At 39.6% G+C, this 25,370-nt stretch overlaps 1 protein-coding gene across 4 annotated transcripts in view; it reads left to right on the top strand.

The window, feature by feature from the left end:
• Positions 1-25,370, top strand: part of LOC126481312 (tetratricopeptide repeat protein 30A) — a 135,050-nt gene that overhangs the window by 20,701 nt on the left and 88,979 nt on the right. For 3 of the 4 annotated variants that reach the window (XM_050104971.1, XM_050104970.1, XM_050104973.1), the window contains exons 3-5: positions 4,935-5,144; positions 15,480-15,605; positions 15,730-15,865. In XM_050104971.1, coding sequence (XP_049960928.1) covers positions 4,935-5,144; positions 15,480-15,605; positions 15,730-15,865 — 472 coding nt within the window. The remainder of the gene's footprint in view (positions 1-4,934; positions 5,145-15,479; positions 15,606-15,729; positions 15,866-25,370) is intronic. The other variant, XM_050104972.1, reaches the window with a different exon arrangement.

Genomic DNA, 25,370 nt, shown 5'->3' with positions numbered 1-25,370 from the left:
GGCGGCAACTCTTGGATTTCTGTGGCAGTATGGGCTTAGTAATCACAAACTCCTTTTTTAAACATAAGAACATTCACCGGTATACTTGGGAAAGCAGGGGAACCAGATCTGTCATTGACTATATAATAACAGATCAGGAATTCAGGAAGGCTGTGAGGGACACACGTGTATTCAGGGGATTCTTTGATGACAATGATCATTATTTAATCTGCAGTGAAATTGGGATTGCGAGGCCGAAAGTGCAGGAGGTCAGGTCCATATGTAGGAGGATAAGAGTGGAGAAACTTCAGGATAAGGAAATCAGGCACAAGTACATAACAGCGATCTCAGAAAGGTACCAGTTAGTTGAATGTAGTCAATTACAGTCATTGGAAAAGGAATGGACAAGGTACAGGGACACAGTACTAGAAGTGGCTAAAGAATGTCTTGGAACAGTAGTGTGTAAAAGTAGGAGGAAGCAAACAGCTTGGTGGAATGACACAGTCAAGGCAGCCTGTAAAAGGAAAAAGAAGGCGTATAAAGAATGGCTACATACTAGAACTCAGGTAGACAGAGAAAGTTATGTTGAAGAAAGAAACAAAGCCAAACAGATAATTGCAGCATCCAAGAAGAAATCTTGGGAAGACTTTGGAAACAGGTTGGAGACATTGGGTCAAGCTGCTGGAAAACCATTCTGGAGTGTAATTAGCAGTCATCGAAAGTGAGGTAAGAAGGAAATGACAAGTATTTTGGACAGGTCAGGAAAACTGCTGGTGAATCCTGTGGATGCCTTGGGCAGATGGAGGGAATATTTTGAAGAGTTGCTCAATGTAGGTGAAAATGCGATCAGTAATGTTTCAGATTTCGAGGTAGAATGGGATAGGATGATGATGGAAATAGGATCACGTTTGAGGAAGTGGAGAAAATGGTCAATAGATTGCAGTGCAATAAAGCAGCTGGGGTGGATGAAATTAAGTCGGAACTCATCAAGTACAGTGGAATGACAGGTCTTAAATGGCTACACAGGATAATTGAAATGGCCTGGCAGTCGGGACAGGTTCTATCAGACTGGACAAAAGCAGTAATCACACCAATCTTTAAACATGGAAACAGAAAAGATTGTAACAACTACAGAGGTATCTCTTTAGTCAGCGTTGTGGGTAAAATCTTCTCAGGTATTGTTGAAAGGAAAGTGCGAGTATTAGTTGAGGACAAATTGGATGAAAATCAGTGTGGGTTTAGGCCTCTTAGAGGTTGTCAGGACCAGATCTTTAGCTTACGACAAATAATGGAGAAGTGTTATGAGTGGAACAGGGAATTGTATCTATGCTTTATAGATCTAGAAAAGGCATATGACCGGGTTCCTAGGAGGAAGTTATTGTCTGTTCTACGAGATTATGGAATAGGAGGCAAACTGTTGCAAGCAATTAAAGGTCTTTACATGGATAGTCAGGCAGCAGTTAGAGTTGACGGTAAACTGAGTTCATGGTTCAGAGTAGTTTCAGGGGTAAGACAAGGCTGCAACCTGTCTCCACTGTTGTTCATATTATTTATGGGTCATATGTTGAAAACAATAGACTGGCTGGGTGAGATTAAGATATGTGAACACAAAATAAGCAGTCTTGCATATGCGGATGACTTAGTTGTGATGGCAGATTCGATTGAAAGTTTGCAAAGTAATATTTCAGAGCTAGATCAGAAATGTAAGGACTATGGTATGAAGATTAGCATCTCCAAAACGAAAGTAATGTCAGTGGGAAAGAAATATAAACGGATTGAGTGCCAAATAGGAGGAACAAAGTTAGAACAGGTGGACGGTTTCAAGTACTTAGGATGCATATTCTCACAGGATGGCAACATAGTGAAAGAACTGGAAGCGAGGTGTAGCAAGGCTAATGCAGTGAGCGCTCAGCTACGATCTACTCTCTTCTGAAAGAAGGAAGTCAGTACCAAGACTAAGTTATCTGTGCACCGTGCAATCTTTCGACCAACTTTGTTGTATGGGAGCGAAAGCTGGGTGGATTCAGGTTACCTTATCAATAAGGTTGAGGTTACGGATATGAAAGTAGCTAGGATGATTGCAGGTACTAGTAGATGGGAACAATGGCAGGAGGGTGTCCACAATGAGGAAATCAAAGAAAAACTGGGAATGAACTCTATAGATGTAGCAGTCAGGGCGAACAGGCTTAGATGGTGGGGTCATGTTACACGCATGGGAGAAGCAAGGTTACCCAAGAGACTCATGGGTTCAGCAGTAGAGGGTAGGAGGAGTCGGGGCAGACCAAGGAGAAGGTACCTGGATTCGGATAAGAATGATTTTGAAGTAATAGGTTTAACATCAGAAGAGGCACCAATGTTAGCACTGAATAGGGGATCATGGAGGAATTTTATAAGGGGGGCTATGCTCCAGACTGAACGCTGAAAGGCATAATCAGTCTTAAATGATGATATATATATATATATATATAAAAAAAACAAAGATGATGTGACTTACCAAATGAAAGTGCTGGCAGGTCGACAGACACACAAACATACACACAAAATTCAAGCTTTCGCAACAAACTGTTGCCCCATCAGGAAAGAGGGAAGGAGAGGGAAAGACGAAAGGATGTGGGTTTTAAGGGAGAGGGTAAGGAGTCATTCCAATCCCGGGAGCGGAAAGACTTACCTTAGGGGGAAAAAAGGACGGCTATACACTCGCACACACACACATATCCATCCACACATATACAGACACAAGCAGACATATTTATATATATAAAAACAAAGATGCTGTAACTTACCAGAAAGTGTTGGTATGTTGACAGAGACAATAAAAAAACACACAAACACACGCACAAATTTCAAGCTTTCGCAACCCAAGGTAGTTTCATCAGTAAAGAGGGAAGGAGAGGGAAAGACGAAAGGATGTGGGTTTTAAGGGAGAGGGTAAGGAGTCATTCCAATCCCGGGAGTGGAAAGACTTACCTTAGGGGAAAAAAGGACAGGTATACACTCGCGCACACACACACATATCCATCCGCACATATACAGACACAAGCAGACATATGTAAATGCATTTACATATGGGATGGGTTCGATTCCTGGCCAGGTTGGGGATTTTCTGTACTTGGGGACTGGTTGTTTGTATTGTCCTCTTCATTTCATCCTCATCATCACTCATCACAGTGGCTAGATTGTATTGTGTAAAAAACTTTGGACTGTGTAAAAATTGGGTCATTGTAAGGGCGCTGATGACCACGCAATTGAGTGCCCCCGCTAACCAAACATCATCATCAGTTTTCACTTGAGTAAGCACCAGCCACGAGAGCCTACATACAATTAATGCAGGGGTAGTTTGATAACATATCAGGACAAGTAGGTAAATTGATTTTCAGAAGATTTATTCACAGTTGCAATTGTTTCATTGCCAGGGGAATAGTCCATAGTGTAAACACTGTACATGGTCGTGCTTGGTTTTCTGCACACGCTTGACAAATGCGTAGCATTAAGTAAGTGTGGCTTGTGTATTTGCTATCCCCCAGTGCCCCTTATGCAACAGTGACAAAACCTGCAATTGGAGGGACCAGAGAATGACCATTTGGTGTTGGTCTGGTTTTGCAGTTATTATTTTATTATTGACAACAAATGTATTTGTTCAAGGCAAGCCTGCAATGCTGAGTCATTGGGAATTTTTTTCGTCAGTCTTTTTTGTACATTTTATGTTACATGAGGATAGCATCATGCTCCATGAATATTACTATGGTTTGTGCTGTACTGGGAAATCATCTTTTACTGAGATAAGATCCTTGTCTAGATGTGAGCAGACTGTATACTTTAGAATTAATCTTTCATTCTGTAGTGGAATGCACACTGTGCCGATACATCATGGCAGACTAAAACTATGTACCAGATCAGGATTCAAACATCGAACTTTGTCTGTGCAGGCAATGCTCTTAAGGACAGGACTATCCAGGCATAACTCAGGACCTGCCCTTCCAGTTTCAATACTGCCTGTATATCTTTCCTGTTTTCCAAACTTCGAAGAAGCTCTCCTGTTACTTGCCGGACTATCACTCCATAAAATATTTTCTATTCTCAAGAAAGTTATAACACTGAATCATAATGTGTGTTCCTTAGCTCTACAGCAGACTGATGTCAGCAGTAAAGATCTGTAGTTATGTGCATTTCCATGATGGCTTGCCTTGAAAATGGAAATGACTTGCAGCTTTAACCAACTGCATGGCAAACTTATTGGTCCATTCACCTAAAGGATCTCCTCTGCATCTTCAAATGGTGATATTGACTGTCTATGGAAGATCCCAGGAATACCTCATCATTATTGTGGGGAAGATGAAATGTACAGGTACCAACAGTCTTTAGCATGCTCTGCTGAAAAGCTACCTTCAAGAACCTTAGCAATATTTACTACATCAAGCAACAGAGATTGTTATATCAGTCAAATAGGCTGTATTAGAAATATCTTTGCTTGATTTGATTGGGTTATAGCTGCAAATGAAATGATGGTAACTAAGTGGGAAGTTGCCAACAAACAAGTGTATTAATGTCACTTTTGGTTTTTACCTTGGCCTCTGTAACTTTACCTATAAATAAGTCCATTCATTTTCATCAGCATATTTTTCCCATTTGCTTCAACCTTGCTTAACACGATTCCATTCTCAGTATTGTTCCATTTTCAGTTAAACATTTCAGCAGCGCACACCTCTCTCTTAAAGACTTAATAATCCAGAAAAAGGGTCTAATAGTGTATTGACACTGAAGGATGTCAGTTGTTTGTTCAAAAATGTTTGCATTTTTGATTATATAATTTATATTTTGTAAGTCATTTGAACTAATAGTTACCTTAATAGATTGGAAAGTTGTTCTTGTCAAATGTGTGTAATTATGTGCAGACATATCCTCTGTAAGTACTGTATTTTTGTGCTATCACTACTTTCCTTTTTATTTTCTTTCAGTCAAGAGCTGGACTTTCATTGCTTGCATACTGTTACTTCTATACTCAAGATTTTGTAAATGCTGCAGATTGCTATGAGCAGCTGACAGCTCTTGTCCCTGAAGAAACAGAGTACAAATTGTACTATGCTCAGTCTCTGTATCAGGCCTGTCTGTATGAGGAGGCTATGAAAGTTACAACTCAGATAGATGATCCAGCATATACCACCAAGGTAGATACATGTGCTTCAATTAATCTACAATGTGGTTTAAAATTGTGTTCAGTGTAGCATTTAGAAATATTTGTGTTGTAGGGCTGATGTAAAAATTGCATTAGTTTTAAATTTGATCAGTTTTTACATATTTTTATTCTTTGTGTTCAGTGTAGCATTTAGACATATTTGTGTTGTAGGGCTGATGTAAAAATTGCATTAGTTTTAAATTTGATCAGTTTTTACATATTTTTATTCTTTGCACAGTAAACAATATTGAACGAACCACTCATAGTTAAATTTCCACAATAAATATTTCTTGTTCTGACTCTTCTCAGTACTCAACAATTATAGTACTTTAAGACAGTGGACCTCCTGAAGTGCCTTAGCCACAGATAATTGTGACCTGACATGGTTTATTTTGTCCAGTTCTATGAATCCTTCTTGTGGTCATGGTTGGATTATGACTGCAGGCACATAAATCAGCAAGACTTACACAACAAAACATCAAGTATAATGTCTATGTTAAGGGAATTGAGCTGACAACAGGTCCCTATAAAAATGGTTCTGTGACCAATCTCTGTGCCAAGGATGATAAGCCACAATTATTTACATGACAGCAGACATGCAATGTCTTCTTTGATCCACAGTCATGAACATTCTGTCTGGTTGATTACCTCCCCCTGCAAATTGCTTTCATAAATCACTTGAAATGCATGAGGCTTACCGGATCTGTAGGAGGCAAGACACAGTACTGTGTATCAAATCTTGGTGGAAACCAACTGCCATCCCGGATACTCATGAGACTCAGTTATTTAGATGTACTTCAATATAAGACCAGAAATATTCTTGACTGAATTTTCAAATTAAATGTGTACAGCACTTTAAATGAGTACAAAAATTGTATGCGGGGTGTCGCAAAAGAAAATGTATGAAACAACACTGTGGGTATTTTTTTTAAATTGATCACCAGAGGGCTGAGCACAATTATCCCACTGTTTTACGCGCTAAAGGATTCCCAGTTCCCAGAATTCCTGTGGCTGTCACAGGAGTTGGTCTTGCACTGTACCTTCAGTTTGTCACTCAAGTTTAAGCACTTCCCTTTGAGATGTTTTTTTTTAATGAACCAAACATGTGGAAGTCAGAGGGTGACATGTCCAGGTTGTAGGGCAGTTGCTCAAGCTTCTCCCCCATGAACTTGACCATTACTCTTCATGTCCATGGAGATATGTGGGCACACATTATCGTGGAGTAAAATCACTCCCTCTGTGAGCTGGCCAGACTGTTCGCTCTTGATGGACTTGCATAGGGTACGGAGTGTCTCACAGTACATGTCCCTATTAACGGCCTATACTTTGAATAGTATTAGACATCGAAAAACATGATGAGCAGCACCTTACCTGCTGAGGTCACAGCTTTGATTTTTTAAAGGAACGTGGCACATGCATCCAACTGTACTGGACACCACATTGACATTCCTAGATGTCTTACTACATTATCCCAAAGTAACTAAAACAGATTTCAACTGGTTTCGTTGTTACAATGTTTTGTGCTTTTTCATTTGAACACTCCTTATATGTCAGTGTCAACTGATGGGTATAAATAAGGGGACAAACATTTCTGCTGTATATATTGCTCCAGCCACGCTCTCAATACTTACTTACCAAATGAATTCACCATCCATTATGCATGCAGTTCTGAAGGAATTCTACTGGGTACTAGGGCACACAGAATTCAGAACAGTGAACTGACTAGTGCAACAGCGAAGAAGGTCTACACAATACCTACAGCAAAACAATGTGTCATTCTAGTGCCTCACTGCTGAGACAAGAGGCCATGAGTCTGTGAGAGAATGAGTGAGTGTAAATGAAGGAAACAATTTACAGTTGGCAATGTCTGCTAACTGGCTGCGGCATAGTTCCTCACAGAAGTGACTTGGAAGTGCTGCTAAAGTATCTCTAGGTTAAGCACGGCTCTTTGACACTTGGATTTCTTCCTCAATAAACAACTTACCATTGTGCAGTTGTGGAATATGACCATCACACGCATGTGCATCATAGACGGAGAGAGAGAGAGAGAGAGAGAGAGAGAGAGAGAGAGAGAGAGTGAATGAGCGAGTGAGTGAGTGAGTGAGTGTGAGCTATATTGTTGTGACACTGTGATTCAGCCAGGTTGCAATACAGTAGCGCACAAGCTTTTGTGCACTGAAGAACAAAAAATTGAAAACTGCCCTACCTTATCTGGCCTGCTTGACAGAACTTCATTAGTACACCAAAGCACTACATAATAAGGCTGGTGCAAAATTAGCATGACCAGGATCATGCAGATTGTGATGAGCAGTACTAAGTCTATCCAAAGTATCCAATAGCAGTTCATTGGAAAGTGCAGAGATTGTCACCAGCAATACAAACAAGTGTAATTGAGGCTCTGCAAATATGGGAGTATCTGACACATGGAGAAGAGAGGGCAGTCCCAAAGTCAACAGTGAGTGCCTGCCCATCACCTCTAGGAGTTTCCAATTTTATGCTACATGTGGAGGGGTGTGTGTGTGTGGGGGGGGGGGGGGGAGATAGTGGCCAAAGATGTGCCACATAGTATGTGATAGTCTACAGTTTACTGTCTTAGAGGAGGGACAATGGATCATCTGATACCAGCAGTAGGCAGTGATAGCAGTGTCAGCAATTGCAGGCTGCAACAGTGACAGCTTTGGCAACATGAGTAGTCACATTGGTGGGAGCAGTCAGGTCTGGGGTGTCGGAGGCAGCCGGAGCTGCCAAGGCAGTGGAAGATGCAGCATCAAATAGGGGCATTGAACATAATAGCAGCACTGGTGCTCTGGCATCTTTGTTGGATGGTGCCTCAAATGTGAATAGCCAGGCAGTATAGGCCATCTGCAAGCCAGTGGGAGTAGTTGGCAGTTGGACTGGAGTTGCATGGATTGGCCAATTGGTCACAGCTTAATCTGGAGCTGCACCAACCCATCTGCCTCAAAAGAAACAATTTCTGCCTTTCTACAAATAAACCAAATCACAAATCACCGTTATACTTTTATCCAACATAATCCTTTCAACTTGTAATCATACTTTCTAACAAATTCTTCAAACAATTTTTCTGTGACATGGATTTGTGCAACTGCTCTGTACATAACTGCAATAGCAACTCTCTGCATACTAACTGTGAACTTGACCAATAGCACTTAGGCATTGTTGATGGTATATAGCAAGACAGTGCCTCCACCAGAGAAAAGGCACATTCAGTTAAGAAAATTCCTGAAGCTAGTAATGAGTAAGGAGTATAGTATCACTACATTGTAACATCAAACAGCAGTACTCCTTGCAAATGGTTCAAGCATTACTAGGGTGTGGAGTCCTGCTGTAGAATCAATATGAGTACACACCTCCTCACACACACTAGCCCTCATTAACAAAAGACAGTCCTTGAAGTATTCAAGCAACATTTTGTGAAAGAACTGCAGATTTTGTGATTCATTAAGATTTAATTCAGGGTATGGACCAATGAGTAGATTATCAGTGATGCAACACCTTACGTAAACTGAAAAACAAGGTTGAAATGTGTCATCCACAGTAGTTTCTGAATTTCTACTGAGATATTTATGATAGTTATAATATTTTTTGATTCCATCAGTGGTAAACTGATCATCAGGAAACCAAATATCTAAAATCAGTACATCATTGGCACTTATAAATTCACAAAATTCCCTATAGCTGATATGATCTCCTGTGCTGTGTGCCACATTTAATTTTCTGGATTCATCAGTTGTGTAGAAACCAAGGAAGATGCTTATGATTACTGGACTTGCATTTGGGAGGAATAGGATTGAAACCCTCATTTGCTCATGCAGATTTATGTTTTTCATGGCTTCCATAAATCAGTTAAGGTTACTTTCAGAATACTTCCTTTCAAAAGGATACAGCTAACTTCCTTTCCTATCCGTGTCTTGTTTAAGGTTGTGTTCTTTCTCTAATTATCTCCTAATTGTGTTGTGCTACAATTTCTGTGTCTTACAGGATGTTGTCCAGTCTTATCCCCCTTTTTCTTCTTATATGACATGGAAAATGGGAGGAAAACCACATTCGCAAAGTGTGTTGAGGCCTTTCAAAGACATTGTTCCATGATAAATTTTTCATTCAGGAATCTGTACTAGGTATTCTCAAATAAAATCCCTCCCATTTAAACTGCAGTGACTGTAAACAGACACTGTGTAAGCAAACACTCCATGTTTAAATACTCATGGACTGACAGCATAGAATATGAAATGCATTGTAAATTTTTCCAACCCACGTACAAATCAAACAATCTGAAATGGCAAGGCCCATCACTCCATCCATTTAGTGATGTGCATATCCCTCCATAAGTGATCTGTGAATTCATTTGGCCAGCTTTGCACTACCGTAGGTATCAAATAGCTGTACTTCAGAGACCATTGAGAATATGACAGATGTTCTGTAACGAGTTTGCTTCGGAATGAATCATCCTTTGTTGTAAGTACTGAAAGTATTGAAGACAGTCATAGGATAAAAGTACATAGAATGGTGAATTTAAGCTCAAAAAGTTTGGCAGTTCTGAATAAATAACTAGACTGCCAGAAAAAGTAAAAATTCATTATACATCAGTGAAAGTAACGGGAATTGTGCGTGGGATCCACACACCTCTTGCAGGCATCTCTTTAAGCAGCTGAGAATATTAACCCCAGTACATTTATGCACTTATGAAATTTGTTATCAACAATTCATCTGAGTTTGAGAATAACAGAGATATTCACAAGTACAACACTAGAAGGAAAAATTTTGTGCATTACCATTTAATGAATTTAACTCTTGCACAGAAGGAATATGCAGCTGTAAAACTTTTTAAAAAATCTACCTATGGAAATTAAAGTCTGACAGGTAGCAGAAGTGTTCTCAAATGTAGATTAAGTAAGTTTCTCCTTAACAACACCTTCTGTACCATAGAGGAATTCTTGGATATAAGGGTAATCAGTCAGTTTTGTAGAAAACAATTATAAATGGCCAGTGTGTATAGTTACATTCCACATCGTAACATTTGTGGTGAAGATCATCAATGGGACTAGTAACTAACTGAATATGGCATATGAACAGAAGATCTCTTGCCTAATCATGTATAAGGTCATATTAAAAATTTTTAATGATCATCATGATCACATTTTACTGTTCTAATAACAGATTTGACCATCTTATTTTGTATCCAGATTACACTCTTGCCTAGTTCCACCCTCATATACGTACTAGCTTTCATGTGTTGTCATGTTGCTGCTGTCAGTGAGAAGAAACATAAAACATGAATTGGTCTAGAGTTACCAATTAACACCATTGGCAAAATAGCTATGGAAAAACATAAATAGAGAGAAAATTTTCTTATTATTATTTCCTTTTGACTACTGCTCAGGGGAAAACTAGCAATTTTGTTAATGTATGAGAGATAGCCATAATGTTTAATTATCTGATTAAAAATAAAGCTGTGTAAATAATTTTTTATTTTTTTATGGTACATGCCTGCATTTGTGGTATACATTGAAATCGCCACACCACAGCCTTATAGCATGCTGCTAGAAGAAACTATACAAAATGGCACAGTCAGTTGATAAAGTGGAGTATCATACAGTAATTGGTTTCTTGCATTTGAATGGGAACAACATTACAAAAATTCATGGTGAGTTGGTGTAAGTGTATGGCAACAATGCTCCATTATATGACACAGTGGGTAGGTGGTGCAGTTACTTCCAGTGTGGTCAGCAAAATGTAAATGACAAATAATGAAGAGACAAACCATCTCTGTATGAAGTACTGAAGTACTTGGAATAGGAAGCGAAGTGGAGGTCTTGGTGCTTGAAGACTAGCATATCACAATCGAGGCGATAGTGGGAAAAGTTGAAATCACTTATGAATCAGTTTTTGACACCTTACACAACATTTTGAACATGACAAAAGTCACTGCCACCTGAATTCTGCGACTGCTTGCACCTGTTACAAAAGTCCGTCAAACTAAACTAGCAGCAGAAATATTGCTGCTCTGTCAGGTCAGTCCAGTCCAGATGATGTTGCTAGCCACCTAACCACCATAAACGAATTCTGGGTGTATGATTATGATCCATAGACAAAGGAGAAAAGCAAGCAGTGGGAACATATGGATTCAGCACTGTTGAAAAAGACGGAGATCCAACCCCATCTGGCAGGGTTATCCTGAATGTTTTTCTGGGACTGATATGATGTGATGCTAAAGAACTGTGCTCATAAGTGGCCCAGGAACATGCTACTGAAATCTCCTGACAAGGTTATAGCAGGTTGTCAAAATGAAGTGTCACAAGAAGCTGTCCAAGGACAATACCCTGGCTCATTCTGGAAAGGACACAATCACACAAGCTGCTTCTTTTGGCTATCAAATATTACCTCATTCCCATATTCTCCTGACATTTTCTGCAATGACTTCTTCCTCTTTTCTCTGATGAGGAAAGGGTTGCATGGTAAGCATCTTCAGAACAACAATGGAGTGATTTTCAAGGTGCAATATCTATGAACACCCAAAATACAGAATTCTGCAGCCAAGTTATCCATAGTTGGAAACATGTTTTATTGAATGGCAAAGTTTGATCCATGTACTGATTAATATCAATAAGTTGTGAGTGTGCCAAAGACATTGTTTCTCTGTGACTGGGTGATGGATACTGTGGCACTCCGGCAGGGAACACACATAGAGGCAGCAAAGTGAACTTGATGCTGAGCACATCTGCACCTATCCTCACTCTGTCTGTATTCTTTGTATTTATTGCTTGGTCTCAGCTGCTAAGCAATAGGTTGTGCTTCAGATAGATTGCAACAAGTGCTTATGCCACAAGTGGGATGGGATTGTGGTTGGAGTTCGTATGAGTGGAGTCGATGGCCATAGTTAAGCAGTAGCTGTAATCATTTTCTGGGAGTGGTTAATGGCCAATCAACAGGAGTTGACCAACAAGCGAGACTCAGACCCTTGGCCTCAATTTACAGATATATGCATGTGGGTGTTTGGGATGCCATGTGGCATTTATTTTCACCAGAGGTATTATATGAATTTCACCAACACATTGGAATCCCATTGAATCTGGTGAGCCTTAATTTTACGGAACTGTATTTTAGTTGTGAATGATTTGTCAGAGGCCCATTTTCTTTGTATTGCTCTTGATCAGGCTTTAGGAGAGTTAAAAAATAAAATTAAGTAAATGTTACTGTTATGTTGAAAAGGTGTGCCCCTTGACCTCATGTGACACCATGCCAGTTAAATTCAAATTCTAGGATTGACAGTGCTAGAAGTCATTAATATGTTTTCACATTGATATTTAATGTCCTAAGAACAATTGTGTTATTAACCTTTTCCCCATGGCTTCGCTTGCATACATGTACTTCACATATATTGCACAATCTTCTTTTCCATCCCCTCTTTGTCGATCTCCTCTTTCTCCCCTCCCTCTGTCCATCTCCTCCTGCCTCCTCTCTCTTCCCACCTCTTCTACCCTCTCTAAGACCATCTCCTCCTCTCCCCTCTTTATGTCCAGCTCCTCTTCCAATCTCCTGCTGTCCATCTCCTCCCCTCCCCTCCCCTCCCCTCTCCTCTCAGTCCATATCCTACCCTTCCCCTCTCAGTCCATCTTATCTTCCCCCTATCTCTGTCCTTCTCCTCCCTACTCTCTCTCTCTCTCTCTCTCTCTCTGTTTCCATCTTCTACTCCCAAATCTGTCTGTTCATCTCTCTACTCAGCTGTGCCCATCAGCACTTGTAACCCCTGAGAAGGATACTACCTGCACAATATGTATGTTGGAAAGGGCCAGACTACATGTCAGGGTTGGAAGTCCCTTTTTTTGCTGAGATCTCTGCTCCTATGGGGCCCAGGAGCTTTTAATACCCACAGGGCTGATTCTTATATAGCAAGCAGTACATGTACCAAGTTTGGTTGAAACCAGTCCAGTGGTTTAGGTGGTTTAGAAGGAGATGTTGGAGACACACACATACACACACACCACACACACACACACACACTCACTCTATAATGATTTTATGTAAGCTGTTTTAAGGTGTACTTTCTTATAAGCTCATGAGTTTTTTTAATTCTTGTGAGCCAAGTATGTCACTGACAATTGAAGTAAGTCGTAGTTTTATATTAAGTGAATCATTTTAATATGTCACTTTTAATATACTGAGTAGTTTACATATTCAGCTGTGTGCCAAATAGTGCTTATTCCTGTAAGTGTGCATTGTGCTTGCACATCAAAAGTGGGTGCAACTCGAAGACTGTAATTGTTTTTGGCACAAATTTCATTTTCAATTTTTAATAAGCATTTGCATCATCTGTGTGTTTCCTTTTGTGTAACTATCTATACTGCATGTTTATAACTCTGCTTTCATATGTTGTAGGAATTTGGGCCACTAGTGAGACCACTTTTGTAACTGAAAATTATAAAAGAGTGATTTGAAATTACTATCATGAAAATTTTTCAGTGTTAAATGCTGATTTTGCAGCTGTTTAACTCCATATCGAATACTATTTCTGAATTGTTTGTAGTTCATTTGTTAAGATTTAACTAGCTTGTTTAAGGGTTATACCTCTGGGAAGCAAAATAAAATCTGACAGAATTTTTGTATTTTGTGGCCTAACAATTTCTGTTCCCTGCTCCATGCATTGCCACCATTTCAGATTTGTAGGGAAGGAATAACATCGTCACCAAGTTTCATGGTAGTGGAATGATATGGCTATATGTTTCTATGTTTCATTGTGTGTTCTTGGTTTTTAATAGCCCTGTGTTCCATTTAAACTTTGGACCATGAACTGTTAATGTAACTGAGTAATTAAATCTTTTACAATTGGCATTTATCTGGTAGAGCTCAAAGCTACAGCTCAGCAATTTTTTGAATGCATACATCTTTAAAGCTTCTTCTATGTAAATAATGTCTTAATTACAATTGCTTCTTCATGAGTTCCATATATTTGACATAACTTTCTGTTTTTAGTCAGTCATTCTATGTTGCATGATTCAATTTGCTTTTTTTATCATTGGAAAATGTGGTAGAACTTTACACTCAGTTATCATATCATTGGTTAGTTCAGCTATTCTATAGCAACATAACATGTTTAGGACTGCTGTGGTGTAGAGGTCACGAAGTGGCAGGTTGTGAAGGCAGTGGTGCTGGCTGAGAGTGACAAGGAAAACTCCACTGTAAGGTACAGCGTTTTTATTTTGTCTTGAGTTACAACATGCTGCATCACTCTGGATACATCCTCTCTAGGCACTAGTCCACCAGCTGTGCTGATGATGTCTGAAGGTCATGGTAGCAGGATGACCATTTGACATCTGTGTCCTGCTTTGCTGACATTGTTTGCTCCACTCAGCACCGTGTGTCTGAATTAGCACTATGTGGCCCTGAGTGAACAATACAAGCAACACATACTTCTGCTGGACTATCATAGGCATCCATTGCTACCCAATTAAAAGCTAGCTCATATGCAAGTACCAGTACTACCATGGCTGCAAACTACTACTCTCCAAGACAGCAGTTTGGTGCTACAGTGGAGCCTGGGGGAAGGCTCATCTGCTCTGTAATTCTAAGTCCACGTGTATGTTCCGAGAACTGTGAGCGATCTGGTGGAGTTCACAGTCCAAACTGGCATCAGATACTGGCTGGTCCATAGAATGATGAAGACTTGCGTGGACACAGTGGTGCGGAGGGTGCTGTCAGACTGCACGTAACTGAGCTAAAATCAAAGGGTACTTATAGTGATTCATAGCACGCTTGTTGTGCCACTACACTGCTTCCAGCCATGTTCAAATCAACACTCCTTTGTCATTATGATGTGGAAATACTCCATAGGCCAGTTTGTAGCTGCAAAGGCCTTTCTACAATGTCACCACAACTGCACATCTTGGCCCAGCTGCCTTGTGACGTACAAACAGGTTCGCTTGTGAAATTACATATTGGCACCTGTGGGCCTGCTGCTTTACCTCACACACAAGTGCAATGGAGCTGTTTTTAATTCAGTAATACCTAAAATTTAGTGATAGTATTACAATTCTTTGTTGTATGCTTAATGCTTTTTTTAATCTTTGAAAAAATTGGTGGAACTCTACACTCAGTTATCATTTCATTGTGATAATACAGTTATGTTTTATAGTATGTTCATTCATTTATTTCTGGCTTATTCTGTAACATGAAAATCCATAATACTAAATTAGATGCTAGATTTTCCTTTTCATTTTTGTCTGTAGAGTAAACAAAATTTTGTACCCACTGCAAAAAAAAAGAACATTATTTCAAGTCCTGTAGTGTAATTTTTGTGTTTTTTGTTTTTAAGGTAAATAAATTAAAAGCTGCCATAAAATATGGAGAAGAAGATCTGGCTGGAGCAAAGGGTCTCGTGGACAGTGGTCCAGCTGATGACCCTGATACGGAAATTAACCTTGGATGTCTGCTATATAAGGTAAACTGGGTGGATTTTAATAAAATTTGTGGGTAACTTCACGTGACATGTAGTGGATTAGCTTATTGGTTTTGTTGTGTGCTATATTGTATATCACTCTTAAATTTATCTTCTTTTTTTTTAGGAAGGAAGATATGAAGATGCCTTGCAAAAATTCACATCAGCAGTACAGATTTTGGGATATAATCCACACCTTTCATACAACATAGCTCTTTGCTATTACAGGCTGAAAGAATATGCTCCAGCTTTAAAGCACATTTGTAATATTTTCTACTGTACTTTGGAATTATTAGATTTTCTACAATATATTGTACTTTATTCAACTAGCCATACTTTCATATGTTTTGTGAAAGTAATCTACACATGAAACTGATGGAAACTTTCTCCAGTTGATTTGAAGAATTGCAACCTATCTTTAAGTAAACAATCCAACCAAAGTCCAGTTCACCCAGTGTCAGAGTCCAGTCATTTATTAACAGAAGAGTAAACACTCATGAACCAAGTCTGTAATGATAAACAAACTGATAGATTATCCAACACACATTCCCCTGCATCAGCACTGCAATAGAATTACAAATGACCCTGGGCCAGCTTATGTGCTGGATTCTGGTAGGACTGGTCTTATCAGAGTGCAGTCCTGGCGGCAAGCATCATCCAGGTAGTGACTCCACAGCACTTGCTATTATTGTTACACCAGATATTCTGTTTCCGTAATGACAGTGGGTGGTGCCACTACAGCTCCTGCCACTACAGCTCCCCCTCTCCCTTTCACCCAGCAGCGACCACCAGGAGAGATGATGTAGGTGATGTGTGGTCTGACAGAGCCACAACTAGGGGAAGGCCAGGAGATCAGTGTCCAAGGGCATCACTGTGGAAGCCCACAGGGCTTGATGGAAGTTGCATGAGCCGCAGCAGGACCAGATAGTCTGCTGGAGCTAGAGAAGAAGATTGCTGATAGCCAGGATGATGGAGATGAAGTTTATTTTGATGGGCTGCAGAGACCACAATATACGTCAAAGGCCTGTAGCAGGCAGAGATCATTCCATGGATCCAGAGTGAATGGTGTCCAAACATACAGCCCCAGAGTGGGGTCTCCACCTGGAAGAGAGAGACCTTGGTGACGACATGCACCAGTGGCAGGTGCGGCTGTCTGTGAAGTTGCAGTGAGGGTGGCCACTTAGCCTGACAGAGTCCTTCAGTTGGAGTGGCTATGTAAGTTGCCAGAAACTACAGGAGGCATTAGGTGCAGTTTTGGACATCATTTCCTTGTGGAGCTGGGTCTTAAAAGTGTGGACAAAGCATTCCACATCGCTGTTAGAGACCAGTTGAAAGGGTACAGTATGAAGGTATTGAGTCCCTTTATGGGCCCAAAACTGTTCAGAATCGTGGGAGGTGAATTCCATCTTGATATCTGAAACCAAAGTGTGTGGGCTGCCTTCAAGGGCAGAGATTATTTGCAAGGCCATGATAGTAATGGCAGACGTGCTCTGGGACATGTAGAACACAGAAGGGAAGTGAGAAAAGGAACGTCACAACATATAAGGAGCCCAAAAATGGGTCAACAAAATCTAGATGGTTAGACTCCACACCTCTGCACCATCTGGTCAGGGAGAGAACATAGCATTGACGGACTAGGTCTGCAATTTCATAGTCAATAATAGGCCAGAACATATGTTGTTTTGCCAAACTTATCATTCAGAACATGACCCAATGGGCAGCATTCAAGAAGTGCCGTACTCATGCTTGAAGAGATGAAATCAGGACTTGGCAGTGGTCCTCATCCAAGACTCTCAACAGGACCCCATTGTTTAGTTGCAGCTGATTTCACCATGGCCATTAAGTGTGAAAACTGCAGTCAGGAGTTGTGTCTGGCCATAAGATTGCATAAAGTGTGTGAGGTGACATAATATCAGGCCCTTTCAGGTGATAGCCATGACATTGTGTGATGTTAAGGGGATATCTGAAATGGCTGAACCCAGATCTGAATCAAGCTAGAAACACACCTATTTGTGTTGGTCAAAAGCTGGGTCATGCCCCATGGGAAATTGGGACACTACATCCATATTAGTTTGTAATATTGCTGTCCAGTGATAGATAGAATAGTGGAAATTAGGCAAATACGGTGCCCAGTGCTGGAGACAATCAGTGGCCTGTTTTAGTAAGCAATGTGGAAGATGGTGAGCAACATTCAGTGGTTGGTAACAAGATGAAATTTCTGTCCATAAAGATATAATTTAAATTTCTGGACTGCATAGATGATCGCAGAAGCCTCCCATTCTATTTGAAGATAGTGTTTCTGGGGGCCTGGATAAGGTCTTAGAAGCATATGCAATAGGATGGTCTGTGACATAAGAGTATTTATGGGACAGGATCATGGGTGGATGCATTGGCCTCTACTACCAGCAGTAGGCCACGTGTGTAAATTGTAAGCCTCGAAAGCTTATTGACAATGAGGTGACTATTTGACACACCCACCTTGGCATTGTAGCTGGTTCAGTCAGTGAGAAAGTTCAGCTAGGTTGTCTTACCAAGAAAAACTTCTGGATCTTTTACACTAATGGGTGGTCACATGTTGTTGATTATCGTAACATAATCTTCCACTGGTTTGAGTCCATTGGCTAAGAGTTTGAACCTCAAATATATCAAGGATGGTTGCAAAGGCTGCATTTAAGGCTCAGTGATGCCTGTCTCTGAAACCAGAGCTTGTGAATGTGATCTTCTGGAGTTTTATCTGTAACTAAGATATTGTTAGGGTATGTGGCACAGTTTGGAATATCTTTTAATAGTGGACCCATAAAACACTGGCATATTGCAGTGGCTCAAGAGATACTGAAAGGCAATGGATTATAATGGTAGGGGTCATATGCATATCAAGTTCTAAGTAAGTTTGTGATGCTGCTTTCAAGGAATTTGAAATTATGCCTCTGTGAGGTCAGTTATACAGAGTGAGATGCCATGACCTTATTTTGCTGAGGGTTCACCTGGTGTCAGTAGGGGATAAGTTTCCACTTTGGCTTATACTTTTATATTTACTTTAAGATCACCACAAAGTTTCAAAGTAGCATTTGGTTTGCATACTGTTACCAGTGGTGTGGCTAGTGACTATGAGGAATAAGCATTATCACATCTTCATGAGTGAGTCTGTCCAGTTCTATTTTGAGTGTATCCTTTATAGCTGGGGGCACGATGCAATCTTTGAAAAAGTATCAGTTGCACCACCATAAGAACAATGTGAGCTTTGAAATCAGTCATCTTCCTTAACCTAGGTGAGAAGATTTAAACATATGTCTCACAGAGAGCCTTAGGGTGATGCAGTGCAACATCCTTCAGAACCATAAACCCAAAACTGTAGAAAGAGTCTACCCCAAAATCATTGTCCACATTGTGGTCAGAAAACATAAGAAAGTTTACTGGATGAGTGACTTTATTGTGAGAAAGTGAGTAAAATGGAAAGTTTTCCTAGCAAGGGTATGTGATGGTGTCTGTGGGAAGGAATAACTTCACTGAGAGTTCGGAGTTCGCATATGAATGCATCTAAGTACATTCACTGGGCTGCGGTCTGAGAGGTCTGCACCTCCATAGATTTTGTCTCTCACTTGGTTACTTCCACAGGTTGGGGCACATTTGTGTTAGAGCTACTAAAACATACCTCTTGCAAATGTCAGTTTTTGCCAGTGTGGGCATATGCAGCATATGTGGTGAAGAAAGAAATGTTACAGCTGGACAATGGTGCTGTCACTGATTTGGCCCATTGTCACTGGTGTGGCTGTTGACAAAGTTATCGAGGCCAAGGAGCAGGTGAGAGCCCCATCAGAGATGGTGTGATATCCTGTATGACCTGTGGTAGAGAGGTGAGATTTAGAGGTGACTGCCATGAAGTCTTCTTCTTTCATAAACAAACTTTGATCTGCATAGGTAATTCCATAGGCTTCAGCTGTTCTCATTACTTTCCTCAGAAAAAATCTAATTTCCTCACTATGTGTTTCCACAGTTTTGGATTGAGGGCAAGATGCACTATAACATCTGTGATTAGATGATCAGTGTAGTTCTGTCCACAGAAACATTAAAAACTGCCATTTCTAATTAATCCACATAGTTTGGCAGCCCAATATGCACAAAACTGATTGAGGCTGTATTTTTTTTTCACCAGATTTTTAACATTGATGAAGTAACATATTTCTTCATCAAAAAGTGTTGTTGTAGGAAGGAAAGTATTCTAACTGATTCCATCAGTTTCATCAGTTACTCTAGTTTCTGTACTAAGTGATGCAGTTCAGGGTTTCCTGACAAGAATATTGCTTTTTGTCTTTCCACGTCACAAAATTTGACAAGTTGTGAAATGTAACTGCTGCTGTTAGTGGTGAGGGTCTCACTCTTCACTTTGCTAGTTAAAATGTGTATGTGCCATAAACGCTGGTGATGGCATTGAAAACGTATCTGTCTCACTCACCAATGCTTAAACTGCCTGTAATGTTGCTGCCCTTAGGTCTTGATAACCCTGCATAGTTTGTGTTAGTAACTGCTCCATGATTGAAGACCTACACTCTTGCCTAAATGTTCAAAGTCTGATTTGCAGTCATCATAAGTCTTGACTCATCACCACTTTTGTAAAGGTGATCTGCAATCAAAACTGATTGAGACACTTCAGTTTATTTTAAAAATTGAGATACGTCACAGAACGCTACCACAAAACATTTCCCAGAGCAGTGCAAGCTATCTATAAGTAAGTAATCATACCAAAATTCAGTTCAAGCACTGTCAGAGTCCAGCTAGTTACTAAAAGAGTCCAAAGAGGAAATGCCCCCAAATGAAGTCCATAGTGAGAACTAAACTAATAGACCAACCGGCGTGCACTTCCACTGCATCTGCACTACAGTAGAATCACAGCTGGCTCAGACCGGTCCTGAGCTGGGTTAATGTACAGGATTTTGATAGGTGTGGGTGGCCTTATCAGGATGCATTCTGGCATCAAGCCCCACTTGGGTAGTGGTGCCAAGGCACTTGTCAGTGATGGTGCACCAGGTACTCTGTTGCCAGACTGACATCAGGTGACACCGTCATTTGCTACTTGAAGCATCACATCACAATTATCATTGTACTTAATATCTTGATATCGGGCATGTTCATTCATTTATGTATTGTTTCCCATAAACACTCTCATGAAAGAGTTCTTTAAGGACTTGGAATTAGTCAAAATATGCATTTACTCAGAGATAGAGCTTTCATAATCTGGTTCTGTGGTGTATTTATAACTGAATATAATTAAAGATAAGAAACATGCTTTATATGTTGAAGTCTGTTGCTATACTTAAGTGTCTATGAAGACAAATGTGGATAAAAATACATGCATCCAAAAAACTGAGTTGTCTGTTCATGGTATTTTCTTAATTTTTGAAGTCAGGCAGTTGGTTTGAATTTTTTTGTAGTACACTTTGTATATTGGTGTAAGAAGGCATGCATTGTAATTTACCAGAATTTAATATACAGTAATACCCTGACTTATGCTGCCCGATTTTTCGCAACTCCAGAGTAATGCAATCTGGGGCACCGACTTATAAAAAATATTGGTGGGGCCCATACTGGGGTCTTGCCCCGGGAAATTTTCTAAATTTTAGATGAAAAATAGTGAGTTTTAAAGTTTTTTAAAGCATTTTAGAGTCATATGATCAACTTTAGAATCCCGAAAACTGGACTCTTGATAACTCGACACTCCAGGAAACTCAACAAGCCTGACACTTTTTTTGGCTTTGAAGAAAGAAACAAAGCAAACAAGCATGGTATTTTCATAAAAAGCTAATTTAATTTACAGTAATAATCATGCTTATAGACTATTACAGAGCAGTGAATATATAGCTCTGAAAAGACTGAAATTATATTTAAATAAATCCTAAAGTATCATTTAAAAAATAAAACATAAAATATTGCTGTCGCACAGTAATAGCACTTTGATTAATAAGTGAAATAGCTAATTTAAGCTTACTTTGAATAAGGCTCAGGGTTCATTAAATAAAAACGATGTCTCAAAGTTAATGCTTTAATACAGTTAATAAAGTTAATATGTTATGCCTAATACTTTCTGTCAAAAAGTATGTAAATAGCGGGTTTTAATTGGGTCTTATACCCTAAAAAATTTAAGTATTTGAAAATAACTAATACAGTAGTACAGTAATAAAGTAATACAGTACTAAACTAGTAGTAATATTTTGAAACTGAAAATTTAATGTTACAACAACTAAACAGAGCTTGTGATTCAGTGTTGGGGGGTCTTGTATAAGCCAATAAAGTCTTCATTGGTGATTAAGGAATCCTCGACGTATGAATACAAAATGACACTTGTTCGTGAATCGAAGAATCACTTGTTTCATCAACCATAATAGAAAAATGTTCAGTCTTTTTGATTGAAGCCAATACCTTTCTGAACACAGACTTTCCTAATACATCAATGATCTCATTCTGAATATTGTGGGACATCCACTTATACCCCAAATGCCCTAACCAATCTTTAAACTCTGGTATGTCATTCTTTTGGAGTTCCAACAATTGAAAAAAATTTGAGTTTACATCTTTGTGCCCTCTAATTGCTAGTCCTTGTCGGCATAGAAATTGCACAGAAGTAAAAATTGTCTCAAGAGCTAAATGGCCTTTCTTCATATCACTATCTAACTGTTCATTCAATTGGGAGGCCACACTTTGGTTAGTGATAGAATTTAGTTTCAGAACACCTTATTTATGTATAAACATATTTTCATGAAGACGGATTTTTTTCCGAAGCCTTTTTCCAGTTAGAAAACCCTATGGAAGTAAATGCATCTCCATTTTGGAAGACAGTTGTAATAGATTTTTAGCGTCTGCCTCTTTGCAGGTTTTGCAAAAAACTTTTCAGTAGATGCTTCATATTCTAGCCATGTATATTTGATCAACCAAGACTTCTGCAATGATTTTGCCTTACCAGATTGTACAGGTTTCGGGTGCGAATGGTTCTCACCTGAAGACAATGAAGCAACTGATGACACAATAATCGTTGGAGGCTGACTTGCAGTATCATCGACTTCCAAGTGTGGCTTGCAAACTTAATTCACAGTACACTAAGAGACTAAAGTAAATGAATAAAATATAGTCATATAAAATAGTCCACTAGACACTAAAGTCAGAACAGTAAACACATCAGGAGCATGCACTGAACAAAACTGTCCACACTGAATGACTGCGACAGCAGGGTGGACTTTATATAGCTGCGGCGTCGTAATGTCTCGGAGCATCAAGGCGACACGAGGTGGAGTGTGGTGTGCATACTGTAAGACCTTCCGTACACACACCATCAGATTATTTGACTTGTCGCTCTAACGAACTAGGCGAGTGTCAGCAATGTGTCTCGTGGTCTTAACGTGGCGTGTTTATCTTCTGCCCTTAGGTCAGACGATAGAAATGCCACTTGCACGCTTAGAGTAGCAGATTGACGGTGACCAACTTTAAACAGAACTTGATTAATTTTCACACACATTTATTAAAATAATAAAAAGCGTAGACATTACGTAACTTGATTCTGGATGCTGTTTACAATTGACAATCTGAATTTCCTTTGGTCTTGGTACATTAATCTTATTCTCACATATCTCTGATACTTGACAAACTGTCTATACATTTATCTTCATGGCTATGTACAGGAATATGATAATCTTCTTAGGTGCAGACTGAAACTTGACTATAGACTGGTACAGACTAATGCAGACTGATTAATCAGAGGTCTGTACACTCGTTATAATACCTCGCGCGTTCATGTATCACTGCGCGAGTGTGATCCGCGAGGAGAAAAGTTTCTACGTTAGCAGCAATCTCATTGGCTGCGTTACATATTAATACTCAGATCGGCGGAAGCAGAATTTGGTCCATCTCTAAGGGAGCGCCATCTCGTAGTGCGGAAACGGACGAGCGCTGCGCCTGCGCTGTTGTTCTTAGCGGGGCGTGCTCTATTGCGAAAGTTGTGTACGTGCTGACTACGAGGAACTATGTACACAACACGGAGGGTTCCAGACGCTTCTGCTCCAGTCTTTTTGATGTCACTGTAGGCGCAGTACTGGCCCGCAAGTGCCAGACTTTACCTGAAGGTTCACACCTCGGGATAAATTCTAAGTGTGCCCGCAGCGCCGTAACACTATCATGATTCACACCATTCATTTTCAGTTAGTTTGGTTACTACCATAATAATTATTTGTTTTAACTCATTACTGGATGTATTTTAAAAGGTAAAACAAGGTTAAACAAGGAAAATAAAAAATTCCAACATAATTTTGTGACTTTAGAAAGCATAATACAACTAATAATTTTCTTAAATTATTGGGGGGGGGGGGGGGGGGGGGCTCCGCCCCCACTAACGAATTTTTGAGATGGCTCAGGCCCCAAGAACTCAGCGCCTGTGAACGCAGTGCATCTGGTTTAGCGCTGTACAGCTCTAGTCCCCCACTCCACCCACACAGTGTTTGTCTTAAGACAGGATTGGACATGTCTGATGCAGAATCGCTTTATTCACAGAGCTGGCTTGATTGATGGATTCTATGTCATCCAAACAAAGAAGAACTGAGTGATTTGCGTCAAACAAGAGAAAAAAATCATTATCTTTGGAATGTAAACTGAACATTTTCAAAGATTTCAATGCAAAAATTAATATTTGTTAATTGGCAAAGTAGTTTGATCTACCAGAATCAGCAGCCAGAATAATTAAAAAAGGTGAAGAAAAAAAATTCTTGAAGTTGAGAAAAATGCTCGGCTTTTAAATTCAAGTATCATTCATAAATGTCATGGTATTATCGCTCACATGGGAACAGTAGTGTGACTAATGTTACCTCATAGTTGACACGTCAAGCATTGTAGCTGGTTTCCCCCAATGGGAGTGCTCAATGTCATGCACAAACTGTTTGCCATTGACAAACTGTCACAGCAGTTAGTTCACTTCCAATTACTTATCTGAATTTCTTCAAATCACATCAAATTCTTGATGTGTTTGGATCTCAAATCCTGGGTCTGGCTCTTGTATTACATTTTTCATCACACACAATAACCACACTAAAAACAACACACACGCACGCACAGTGATGCTAATGAAAATACACATTTCTACACAGCACTAACCAAACAGTACTGGATCCTTCTGCACAAGACACAATTCACCATCATTTATACAGTTATTATAATCACAGAGATCAGCTTGCATTAGATAAGCTCTGCACAAGATTGCGTGAAACTGAATTTTTGAAGACTGTCAATTAATCATTGCTGCTGTGATGCATGAGTCATAAAAAGAACAGCTTTTCGCAGTGTATTGGCATAATGTAGTATTCAGCATATAAACCTGATGTGTAGATGGTCAAATGTTTGAATCTCATTAAATACAACAAAATTTTTTATTTTTATAAATCTAATCAAGACACTTTGATTACCATTTTTGTCCAATTGATTGATTTAAATGTATTTTTTATGATACTTTGCCATGCCATTTTCATCATTGAATTGACTTTTTTATTTGCTCCTATTTTTCTTCCTATCATTCTTTTAATGTAGGTTGATTCTTACAAAGAAAAAGACAGTAACCATCCACCATTAGTACTGCTATTTATTAGTGGCTGGTTGCTGTCGTCTTCTTTGTAAGAATCAATCTACATTAACTGTACACAGCCATGGTCTCACCATGTCAGTTTTAGACAAAATAGCATTATCATTCTTTTTCCATTTGGAATCTGCTTTTGTCAACTAAGTGCCAACCAGGACTTC

The sequence above is a fragment of the Schistocerca serialis genome, chromosome 5 (genome assembly GCF_023864345.2).
Source record: "Schistocerca serialis cubense isolate TAMUIC-IGC-003099 chromosome 5, iqSchSeri2.2, whole genome shotgun sequence".
NCBI classification, from domain to species: domain Eukaryota; kingdom Metazoa; phylum Arthropoda; class Insecta; order Orthoptera; family Acrididae; genus Schistocerca; species Schistocerca serialis.
Note: the sequence above shows the minus strand (reverse complement) of the source record. Positions and strands in the feature narration are given on the sequence as shown.